The 12,690-nt window shown below is 45.2% G+C and overlaps 1 protein-coding gene across 1 annotated transcript in view; it reads right to left on the bottom strand.

The window, feature by feature from the left end:
- Window positions 1-12,690, bottom strand: part of FBXO32 (F-box protein 32) — a 32,065-nt gene that overhangs the window by 6,125 nt on the left and 13,250 nt on the right. The window contains exons 5-6 of the mRNA XM_003782362.3: window positions 2,808-2,901; window positions 1,766-1,950 (exon numbers count right to left, since the gene is read on the bottom strand). Of these exons, the coding sequence (XP_003782410.1) occupies window positions 1,766-1,950; window positions 2,808-2,901 (279 nt within the window). The remainder of the gene's footprint in view (window positions 1-1,765; window positions 1,951-2,807; window positions 2,902-12,690) is intronic.

Here is a 12,690-nt window from a genome sequence, read left to right as displayed (position 1 = left end):
TGCAGAAAGGAGAATGAGTGAACTTCAGTGTTTGATCTGTTCTGTCTGGGATCTCGCTGGATTAAAGAGGTTTAAGTAAAGCTGGATCATTGGATAAAGAGTTGGAAGAAAGCTGGATTGAAAAGAGTTTGGAAACCACTGATGTTAAGCAAGCTTTGCCATTTTAGGTATAATGAACTCAAGAGTCTCGCCTCAGCTCTGGCCCTAATTGCTGTGTAGCTCTAGAAAAGTCTTCTCTGGTCTCCACTCCAACCTTGCCTCAGGAAGGGTAATACCATGTACAATGGCTACTTCCCAAGAGTGCCTGTGCACCAAGTAGGGCTCTGAGGAAGTGCAAGGTGTGGGGCAGATGTGGCCCATGAGTCTCCTGGCAAGGTGGACAGAGGGAATGGAGGCAGGCTCCAGGCAAGTGCAGCCACCTTCATGGCCATTGAAAGTTGCTGGAGGGAGGATGCCCTTAGGACAAATGGGACTTGCTCTTTTATATCACTGGCTGAGAAATGTCTCTCCTGGGCTTAGCCACAGAGAATGCCAGAAATCAGGTAGAAGGTATATGTGGGTCTTCTACGAGAGATAAACTGGAAACTTGGGTCTCAAATTCACATGGTCAAACTATGCCTACACTTGGGAGATGGGACTGAGGTACACTATTAGAATGAATCAAATCAGGTAAGTGCTGATAATAAACACGTTGTCTTCAGATAATCAAAGAATCAAGATCATTTCTGAAGATGACTTGCAGTGTGCTCCTCTCTGTGTATGTGGGTGAGGGTGAAGGTGGGTAGTGTAGCGTAATGACTGTAAGGGGGTCACATAACTCCAAGGCTTCTGATTATTTCCTCCATTTCACTGCTTACACAGTGAAGGTACAGAGAAGTCATTAACAGTAAAGTCAAGGCATATATTTTAAAAACTTCATATGGTAAAATAGTTATTTAAAAGTAGTCAAAGAGGTTTCTTCATGTCTCTTTCTCCTGACATGGGGCAGCCCCAAGCATTATCAGTGTGGGTCCCGGAAAACACTCGAGACAGCCACGGCCGGTGATTAGATAAACAAGCAAAGTGCTACGTGAGCTGCCTAAGTGTGTCTGTCCATTACTGAGCCCTAAGAGATTACGCCAGCATCTTTCTCACATTTTTTGTGCGCTTTTGTCCTCCTGCTCACTGTTGAGGACAAGGACTGAGGGCCAAGTTATATTCTGAAAACAGAGCGCTGAGCTTGGCTGTGAACATAGGCCTTTTTCTTTGCTTTCAGTGAGAAACGCTCATCTTCCCCACATGTACATTCACAGTCTTTAATCAAAGGCTTCCTTTGTCATAACTACCAATAATTGGAACTAGGATTTTAGAAGGCTGGTACCACTTCTCCAAGCTATGGCCTTCACAGCCCTATTGTGTTCAAGGCAGCATCCCAAGGCTGCAAACAACCCATTCTTTATGGGGAAATGGCAAAGAGAGGTCTCCAAACCCCACTAACGATTTCAGCATGACAGCCAGCATCTCCCCAAAAGCCAGGTTTCCCATTTTCCCACGATGGTTCAACTGGCTGTCATCTTTTACGAACTTTGATCCCGTTTCGCTGAGTTCTTTTTCCCACCCTCCCTTTATCAGGAGGTCCCCTGGCCCACCCTTAGCAGCAGGACCAAGCAGCACAGGAGAACAGACCAGACCGTTCCATCACCAGAGTGGTTTGAAGTCTGGGCGAGGTGATCCAGCCTCTCAGCTGAAGCACCGACTGCTAGGCGGGGCCACGGCGCCGGCTTACCCTGGTGATCTGGATGTTGTTCAGCTGCTGCTGCCAGTGCAGAATCGTCTCCATCCGGTACACCCACATGTTAATGTTCCCGACCAGCACAGACTTGCCGACTCTCTGCACCAGCGTACACAAGGACGTGTAGAGGGTCTGCAGGAGTTCTCTGATTAGTCTAATGTTTTGTTGGTCTTCAAGGACTAGAGAGGGGAAGAAAAAGAAATAATTGCAGTTATGATACCAGCACCTCCTGTATTTAGTAAGTGGGCTTCGCTTCTTTTCCACCCTGCTCGTGTTACCCGGGCAGTGCCCCGGGGGAAGGTTTTCTTTCTCACAGGTGTTTATTCTACCCTTGGCCAAGCTTCTGCACTGGAGGTTCAGGGATAGAGTTTCCATCATCTGGGTCCCTCTTTGTTCTCTTCTCCCTGGTTTTCTATAAAGCTCCTTTCTCTTTTCATTGGCCCACCAGCACACATGCATCACCTGATCAGAAAGCTGCCCCTTTGCTTAGCAGCGATGCCCCTTTTAGGTGGTCAGTACAAGGAACATGATTCCAGTGGGGTTTGGATTTGGGGTTCTAATCCTGTCTGGCTGGCTGACCGTGTGGTTTCGGACACATCACTTCTTCTCAGTGCCTCAGTTCCCTCCTGGAAACACTGAGTCCACTGAACCAGAAACCTAAGATTCCTTCTGGCTCAAAATAGTGTAGGAATCTGTGCTGCCTTTGCACAGAGCTCAATTTTCTAGGAATTTGGAATCTGGAGACTCGGTAGCCAAAGTTGGGACATATGCCTACACTGAGAAGCCTGGGAAGCCTTAGAAAAGGACATAAGGATGACACTAAAGAAAGGACAGAAGGGTGACGGCCTCTCCCTCTGCCAGGAGGATGAATTGTACCTCGCTGAGCTGCAATCTGGCACCCCCGATATGTAACCAGAGTTATTCATTTCCATCCATTCACATTCCTTTAAATATAACAACACGTCCACTCTATTGGAAAATCCATCTGCCTGCCCCCGTGTCTATAAAAGGGGTGAGAGAGTGCGAGCGAGCTCACCTTTCAGTACCACTTTTTCCAAAATGTTCATGAAGTTCTTCTGGGCGATGCCACTCAGGGATGTGAGCTGTGACTTTGCTATCAGTTCCAACAGCTGTGGATAAAAATAGAAGTCGCCAGGCTTAGAATACAGAGATATTTTTCTCTTCTAATCTTCACTTTGGAGTCCCATGACACGTGGATACAGACTGACAGGGAGAGATAAACGGCAGGCAGGGCCACAATGCAATAAGAAGCAGATGCTCCGAGGGCAAGATAAATGGGGTAATTCAAAACCCAGGAGTCGGGCTGAATAGTTAATTGCTTTTTTTTTCATTTAAATATAAAGAGTTTTGACTTCAGCTAGGGCCAATCCTTTCTATTTGTCCTGCTTAGGTAAGTGGAGCTGACGTACTCTGAGGGGAACCAAACCTCCCATGACCTGCAAACGCTTGAGTTCTGCATAATCACCCCTAGGGGGAGTTCTCCTGCCCCTACTTGAACTTCTCCCCCTCTGGCAGTGACTGCTCTCAAGGCACCTGAAAGCTCTTGTTTAGCAACCCTGTGCACGGTCCAAGGGAGTAGAGATCCTTATCCAGGTATCTCCTGCTTCTGCAGCGTTCAATACACATGTCTGTTAAGGAAAATGACTCATTGCACTTAGCTTTCTGGAGAGAGAGGCCAATCACAGGAAGACAGAGAAATTCAGGGATGTACAGTATATACGCCTATTTCTACTTAGACACAGTGTTGACACTGTGGCCAAGAAGTAGGAATCTTGTAGCTCTTAGCCTTAGATTCAACTCTTTTCTTTTTTGAGACAGAATCTCACTCTGTTGCCCAGGGTAGGCCCAGGTTAGCCTAGCTCACAGCAACCTCAAACTCCTGGGTTCAAGCCATTCTTCTGCCTCAGCCTCCCGAGTAGCTGGGACCACTGGATTTCTGTCTTCCTATGATTGGCCCCCTTCTCCAGAAAGCTAAGTGCAATGAGTCATTTTCCTTAACAGGCATGTTTATTGAATGCTGCCCAGCTAGTTTTTCTATTTTTAGTAGAGATGGGGTCTTGTTCTCGCTCAAGCTGGTCTTGAACTCTTAAGCTCAAATGATCCTCCCTCCCCGGCCTCCCAGAGTACTAGTATTACAGGTGTGTTACCGTGCCCAGTCCAGATGCAAGTCTTGATTTGACCACTTATTAGCTGTGATGAAGGGCAAGTTACTACATTTCTTGGTGACCTAGTTTGTTCATCTGTACTAGTAACACTTAGAGGATCCAAGGTGGTTGTGAACTTTAAATGGGAAAATGCACACAAAGCTCTTAGCACAGTACCTGGCATAAATTAGGTGCCAAATAAAGGTTGGTTTGTTGAAAGAGTATGTGCCATTCTTACCACACCCACTATTGCCAGAGACAAAAAGAAATAAGGATAGTAACTGAAGCTAGTATACCCTTAGTCTAATCTTTCTTTCCTTCTATAGCAAAATTCTTTTTTTTAATAGCAACGTTCTTTTTACGTGAGACAAAAATTTATTGATTTTTAACTTTTAATTTTTGAGTCAGGGTCTCACTTTGTTGGTCTGGGTAGAGTCCTGTGGAGTCATAGCTCACAGCAACCTCAAACTCTTGGGCTCAAGTGATCCTCTTGTCTCAGCTTCCTGAGTAGTTGGGACTACAGGCACTTGCAAAAACATGGTTAATTTTTTTTTTTTTTTTTTTTTTTTTTTACAGATGGGGTGTCACTCGTGCTCAGGCTAGTCTCAAACTTGTGAGCTCAAGTGATCCATCTGCCTCAGCCTCCCAGAGTGCTAGGCCATGAGCCACTACACTTGGCCTCAAACATTTTTTTTTTTTTTAAATGAAAGATTCTATTGTTGGAAAAAAATGCAACTTTAGACTGGGAGAAGTCTTAAAGAGCATCTGGCTTGGCCCACTTAACAGATGAGCAAAGGCTCTAAAGACTAACCTTAGGAACCACTCCATGACAGGTGAGGGGACTCCTCAGAGTCCTTCTCAACATAGGGAAATAAAAGGACACACTTCATGCTTCCAAAGAGTTATCAAACAAAATAAGTTGATATAAAGTAAAAATAATTAACTTCGTCAGAACCCTCCAGGCCCTCCAGGAAAACTAACTAGACACAGACGTCGTAAACCGGACATAGGGAACCGAGACCCTTCCTTTACATGGAGGCTGGAATCTCTACTCCCATTAAACTTTCTAAGAAAGTTTCATCTCCTGGTCAAGTTTCAGCCCAACTTCATATCAGGTCAATAAACACCGACCATGACATCCTGTGGAATCAATCAAGGCTGAGGGAAGAAGCACAGTGAAATTTTTTAAATTGGGTAACAGAGGGGAATGGAAACATTTGAATCAATGCCCCAGGCAATTTAGAGCACCTCTGCTTCCAAGGTGTTTGTTTAAAATGTTTGTCCTATGGAGTTTTTTAGGAGCCTGTCAAACCACACACAGACTTTAATTTCCTGAATATAATTTTACTTAAAAAAAAAAAAAAAACTCCACCTCCAACCCCAAACTCTTTTCTTTCCTGGCTTATGTGTCTTTCACACGTGGGGAGAGCGGTGCAGCCACAGACTGGGAGGAGGAGGAGGTTTATTACTATCAGGGCTTCAATTAGCACGGCTAGTATGGGTGATCTAAGCTGGAAGTCAGGTGCTATGACAGTATCTGCTATGACAGGCAAGAAATCAAAACAGCACTAGAGGCCATGTCTGTGGGCAGCAGCCACACCGGATGCTGTCTGTCTGTCTAGTTTAGCTCTGCCACCAACCAGCACGTGACAGTTGAGAGGGACGAAAATGGCACAAAGGGAGTGGCCACACCCTGGATTTGTCTCTCTCTTTGACCAACAGCAAGAATCAGAAGGTGGAGTCTTAGGTCTGTGAATACCCTGAGCCTCACATGATCAGTGCAAAGCAAAGAGGAAAGAAAACAAAAGCTGCCCCATTGGCTCTTGAAGGGCAGTGAGCCGTGTGCTGTGACTCATCACTGGCTGGGAGGTGAGGGTGGGAGGAGGGCGGGCACAGCTCCGCCTGAACTGCAGCCAAAACCCAGTTTCCATGTGACTACCATCTCATGAGGGTGTCAGTTTTAATCTTGTCTAAAAAGGCACTGATCACAAGGACAAGGAAACTCTCAAGGCTGTGACTATGCATTTGAGGGGAAACAAAGCCTTTTGGTCTGAGCTTGTCCTCTTTGACTAAAGAGGAGGAGGAATAGAGGAGCACACATTTGTCAATTGACAACATAATGACATGTCAAATATTCTGTGTTTCATCCTATCACAAGGAAAAGTCCCTTTTTGTAACTGCTGGGCAGCTGTGGAGTCAGGAGGAAAAACCCTGGAACACGAGAAGGCCTGAATTCTCTAGCTGGGTGACCTTTACAACTGTCATTCATTCAGCAAGTATTTTCTGAGTATCCTTCTGTCCTAGTGTTGTGGTAGGTGACAGGGATAGGATGACACTGTTACCTGATCCCTAGACACAAAAGTTTACTGTCTAGTCTATGGCCAAGTCATTTAATTTCTCTAAGTGCAAGAACTAGAACTAGTAATGAAGAGGGGAGAATTTATTCATTTTATTTCTGTGTTAAGAGAGCTGTGTACTGGGAGGGGGTGTGGGTGGAGGAGAAGGTTTGTATCAGGCAATTTGTTTACCAAGGTGACTTAGCCAATGGGATTCTTTGCCCCTTGCCACTAGAGAAAAAGAAAGCAGAGGAACATGTCTTGTTTGGAAGTGGCTGTTTGTTTTCTGCTGGGCAAATTTTAGCCCCGGTGCCAGTAGTTTGTGGCTGTGTTTGTGGAGAGGCAAGAGGGGGAGGGGGAAAGGGAAGGGGAAGGAGGAGGCGGCTTCTCGTCTCCTCTGGAATTTCATGCTGTCATTACTTTGTGGGCACTTGGTGTATCCGGCATCATCTGCAGTGACTGGCTGTGTAGCAACAGGAATGGTTCTGAGCTACTAGGGGGGAGGGATGGTGGTCGCCGCAGGCCGGGGACCACATCCTGCCCTTCAGCCTTGGCTCAGGCTAGTGTTGGAGGCGATGAGGAGGAGAAAAATCTAGCTGCGAGCAACACCATGTAGCAATCTCAGACTGGATACCAACCACAGTTTGAAGAGGTGTTTGAAAGATGAATAGGCAGAAGAGAGATTTCACTCCTATCTCAGTGTACTCACATAAGGAACACATTTTTTATCTTCTCTTTCCTTTGGTTCTTTTTAACACAGCACTCATAGTTTTAAAAATACATCAGTTCACATCACCGTTTTGCTTAAAATCATCAAATGGCTTCTCTTTGCACTTAAGGACAAACCCAAGCTCCTTACCACGGTCTGGTCTCTGCTCTTTCTCCAGCCTTGTTTTACACAGTGTTTCCCAAACTCACTTTGCTCTGGCTACGTGGGCCAAGACCATCCCCACCTCCCAGGCCTTTGCCTTGGTCACATCTTCATATGCTCAACCTCATCGTTTTCCTTAGGTGTCAGTTCTAATGTCACCTTTGCAGAGCTTTGGGATCCCTTCCATGACTGTCCTATAGGAGACCCTCCTGTCACCATCTTTACCTTACTATGGTTTCATTGTTGCATTTACTATGCATATCTGAAATGACCTTGTTTCCCCACTTGCTGACGAGTAGGCAGCAGAGGTGGTCCTGTTTACCACCTTACCCTCAGCCTGGAACATGGTAGGTACTCAACAAATTTGTGTACTGTTTTTTAAAATGCATTTGTCTTTTTGAGTCAAAGAATATTATAGTTGCAAAGGACCTAGGAAAAAGTTTACCCAAATTCCCTGCCACTGTAGATAAGGCAGCTCATGATAGTCAAATGACACTTCAAGGTCAATGGCAAATGGTGTGGACTGTCAGGCTGGTATGGGATCTGGTTCCAGACTCATGCCCCCAGAGCCACACTTGGGCCTATGAGTAAATTACTTATAATGCAAACATATCTCAAATACTTTCCAGAAGGGGAAGCAGCCTGAGACTCTAGTTCTAGAGGGATGCTAAACAACTGAGCCTTCAGAAGCAGCAACAAAATAGCAGCTTTGCCTGTTAGGTTAAAAGGACAAAAGCACATGGAAATTATCTACAAGGCTATTGCCTAAACATGATCCATAATTCTCATAGAGAATTATCAAGAACATAATCTATCCCCTAATTCCTCCATCTCCTCTGACAGTGGGTATGTCAGAGGAGATGCCTGCTTGGAAATTCTTCCAGGTATCAGAGGCAGGAGGCTCAAGAAGCTCTGGCACATCTCAAATGTGCAACACCCACTGTGGGTGTCCATAGGAATAGGAAGGTTATGCTTTTGCAATGAACCCTTGATTACATTCGGCAGGGCTTCTCCCTGCACTCAGAGCTGTGTACTTCCAAGGCCATTATTTACTCAGCGAATAACACAGATTACAAACCTGGAAAGATTTGTCCTGACTTTGAGCTTGAACACAGACAGGTTGAAAGAAAAAAATTTCAGAAGCATTAATAATCTTCAGGCATGTCAAGATGGGGTAAATATTATTTGCAAGTGAAATATCTAACTGAGGGAAGTAAAGTAACCAGGAAGGCCAAGTTTATAGGAATTAATTGTATTCACAGCTGACAGAAGCTGGTGCCTCCATCTTCCATCTGCCCCAGTTACTTTTGAGTTGACAGTGCTGCCAAGCCCCTGTTGGACTGATCTGAACAGTGAGGTACACCTGCTTCACCTGAGCTCCCACCTACCCCAGCACATCCCACCAGTCTGTTGGACTGGTACCTAAAACTCAGCTCACTTGTCCAATTTGGCATATCCCTTGGATGATAAGCACTTGACTTGGCCTAGAAGATGGGGCAGAATTTTAATATAAAATACATTTCTGGGCCTGTGGTGGTATATACTTAGATTCTACATCAAGAAAAAAATATACAAAATGGGCATGCTTTTGATCTGGTGGTCTCCAAAGTGGGATGAGAAAGAAAATCAGGTAGACAACAACCCTTTTGGAAGGAAGTATGGAGAACCCTCAAAGAACTCAAGCTAGACCTCCCATTTGATCCTGCGATCCATAACTGGGCATCTACCCAGAAGAAAAAAAATCATTTTATCATAAGGACATTTGCACTAGACTACTGTTTATTGTAGCTCCATTTACAATTGCCAAATTGTGTAAACAGCCTAAATGCCCACCAACCTAGGAATGGATTACTAAGCTGTGGTATATGTATACCATGGAATACTATTCAGCCACTAAAAAGATGGTGACTTTACATCTTATGTAGTAATTTGGATGGAGCTGAAATACATTCTTCTTAGTAAAGCATCACAAGAATGGAGAAGCAAGTATCCAATGTACTCAATTCTGATATGAGGACAATTTATGATAGTACATGGTGGGGGGTGGGGAATGGGGAAGCAGAGAGAGGAAAGGAGAAAGGGGGGTATGGGGTCACAGTGTGTGACCCTCTTGGGGATGGGACACTATTATTAGAGGGACTTTCCAGCAAATGTGAACAGTGTAACCTGGCTCCTTGTACTCTCAATGATTCCCCAACAATTAAAAAAAAATTTTAAGAGATGGCATCTCACTATGTTGCCCAGGCTGGTCTCGAACTCTTGGCCTCAAATTATCCTTGTGTCTTGGCCTCCCAAAGTTCTGGGAATACAGGCATGAGGCACTATGCCTGGCCTATTTTTGTATGTTTTCCAGTGCCTATAATGAAGTCCCTAAAGATGATGATTAGTGGGGCACGGTGGCTCATGCCTATAATCCCAGCACTCTGGGAGGCTGAGGCAAGTGGATTGCCTGAGCTCAGGAGTTTGAGACCAGCCTGAGCAAGAGAGAGACCCTGTCTCTAAAAAAAATAGCTGGCATTTTGACAGGTCCTGCAGTCCTAGCTACAAGACAATCTCTTGAGCCCAAGAGTTTGAAGTTGCTGTGAGCTATGATGCTACGGTACTCTACCAAGAGTGACAAAGTGAGACTCTGTCTCAAAAGAAAAAAAAGTAAAGATGATACTTAATAGTAACAGGAATAACTACTCTACTCATCGAGTGCTCACCATGTACCAGGCACTGTTCTACAGCATTTTACATGTTTAATTAATTCAGTGTAATTCTCACAGCAATACTCTGGGGTAGACACCACCGTTGTTAGTACCTTTTATAGGCATATGATTTACAAATGAATTATGAACACACATAAGTCGAGTGTGCGTGCCTAAATTATTTTTTACCACTGGGAGTCCATGCTCTGCCTTCTTTGCCTTCCTCTATCATGCTTCTGCAATCAGCTCATTACTTCTGTGGTTGTGTGGACACCTCCTACTTCTTCAGGCAGCCCTGTTTCTGCATTTGCCCCACCCCCCATTTCTGGGGCCACGTCCCTCATCTGTGAGCATCCTCACTTCTGTGGGTACCTGGACACAGCAGGATCTGCCTGCCTGAATGCTTCTGATGACTGACAGAGCCAGGAATTCAGAGACTCAGCCTTTCTCCTGTAAATCTCCAGCAGCCTAATCAGCATGCCCAGGAAGGATGTACGTTGTGCCCTCAAGGTCTGGTTTGATGACTTTGTTGGTGTGGTGGCAGCTGGCTTCCCTCCCAACATCCCAGATACCACCCGTTTTAAGACCCAGGTGGCCAAGGCCACCCTCTGTCGGAGGAAGGCTACTGAGTGTATAGCCCCAAATTAATTCAAGGTCACTGTGGCAGAGGAGCCTCTGTGAAGGGGCCAGGCTGCTCATGCATGTCACTACCCACCCGGGGCTTGGCAACAGCATAACCCTTAATTTAAGGCACTAGGTTTAAACTTGAATCATCATGCCATATTTCAGCCTTTCATTTGCCAAACCGCCAGTCAACTTAAACTAAAACATGCTTTTGGAAAATGCTTTCAGGGGAGGTAGGAATGCAGTAACTTGCTGGAAATATTCAAATGGACTTAGAGTGGTAATGGAGAAAAAAATAAGAATGTGCATTGGTTAAGGTTGTGATGTTCTTTGCTGCAGAGAGACAAAGAGATGGGGGTGCAAGCTTTTGTTGGTCCTTCCTAATCCAGTAGCACATATGGGTCAGCTTATTCCAGTCAGAAAACCGGTGCTCAAGTTCTCCATGACCTTGGGCTGAGGATGGCAGCTAAAATTACCATAGAGTTAGTCTCATTCTTAGGCCTTAGAGAGAGCTGGGAGGGACCAGACAAAAGTCATCCTGGCCTGAAGGCCCTCTCTTGTTAGAGAATGTGGACGTCTGTGCATGTAGCAGATATTTCAGCGATGATGGGAGAGGGCAGGCACTATTCTACGTTTGTCCTCTCAGCAAGGCAGGGGAAGGGAGAGAGCGCTGAGCCGTGAGTCAGAGAACCAGGCTGAGGTCCTGCCCTTTCTCCACATCCCTTCTTGGCTAGCTGACCCTCTGCATGTCATTCAGTTCCCTGGCCTCTGCTTCCTCAGCTCTAGAATGGGTTTGTAATACCTGCCTACTCTAACAGCCTGACTGTGCTCAAAGGGGTAAAGCAAATCACCCGACAGGTGGGGGGTGGGGGGGGTGGGGGTGTGTGTGTCAGGTCTTAAGTGGTTTCCAAGTGACTGTGACAACACTGGTTATAGTGATAGATTATAACATGATGGTTGATGGCATTTGGGAGTGTTAGAAGCTGTTAGAAATCGTGACTTTCTAAAATACTGCTTTGCCAAGGTGCTTCATTCCTTGTTTTTGTCCAGTGGCTCCCTGCTGCTTGCTAGATAATGTTGCACTGAATAGCCTCATGGACAAAGCCTCTTCCCGAGTCTGTCCACTCTCCTTTTCTAGCCATACTATGTATCTAAATGAGCAATCATCACCGTTTATGGACTTCTTACCACACGTGATTAATGCACCGGACACCGCTTATCTCATTTAGTGCTCGTCACAGCACTGAGCAGGGTGCTGTAATCACTTCCACTTTATAGATAGGCGAGTGAGACTCATCCAAGGTCGTCCAAGGTCATTATAACTAGCTTATGGCAACACCCTTAGCTGATTCTATATGCTACAGCTTGCTCTGCTGCCTTTGTCAGTGTTCTGCTCACTGATCTCTCAACAGACTCACAGCTGCCTGCCTTGACCCCGTCCCCCTGAATTCTACTTTAACTCAAGACCAGTTCAAGCCCTACTTTCTCCTTGAAGTCTTTCTTGAATATTCTGCCCACAGTGATCCCACCTTCTGAAATATCATAGCTCACCTGGCTCTACCACCTACATCTTGGTACTTTTCAAATTTTGTATCATGGTGTCAGAACAGGTAATTTCTTTTAAAGCAAACTTCTCAAATCACCAATTTGGCTGTATGGCAGCAATATTCTTTGGTACAGAGCTACATAGGAAATATTTTAGGCTTGCAGGCCACAATGTCTCTGCTGCTCAACTCTGAACCCAACTCTGCTGTTTAGCACAAGAACAGCCATAGACAATATCCAATGAATGAGAGTAGCTGTGTTCCAATGACACTTTATTTATGGACACTGAAATCTGAGTTGCACATAATTTTCATGTGTCATGAAATATGATGCTGGAACATGTACCCAGTCATGCTTAGCTTATGGTCCATGCAAAAAAAGGCAGTAGGCTGAGGGCAGGTAGTGTGCTGACCCCTGCTGTAGACCAGTCATACCTGTTTCACCTGTTTCCTTCACTGGCTAGTGAGGGGGGCTCATGAAAATAATATAGGTTTTGGAGTAGCACAAGTCCAAATTCAAGTTCCAGCTCTATATTACACTGTATTCAGCAATAACAGAGATGTAATAACTGTTGGTTCTATGCCCCGTTTAAGCCATACTTTTTATTGGTACCCCTTAGTTTTGAATCTTAGTTCCATTTAATCCCAATATATCAGTTTTCTTAAGTGAATCACTAGGGAACAGAGGT

This window comes from Otolemur garnettii, unplaced genomic scaffold (assembly GCF_000181295.1).
Source record: "Otolemur garnettii isolate 467f Iridium unplaced genomic scaffold, OtoGar3 scaffold00004, whole genome shotgun sequence".
NCBI lineage: Eukaryota > Metazoa > Chordata > Mammalia > Primates > Galagidae > Otolemur > Otolemur garnettii.
Note: the sequence above shows the minus strand (reverse complement) of the source record. Positions and strands in the feature narration are given on the sequence as shown.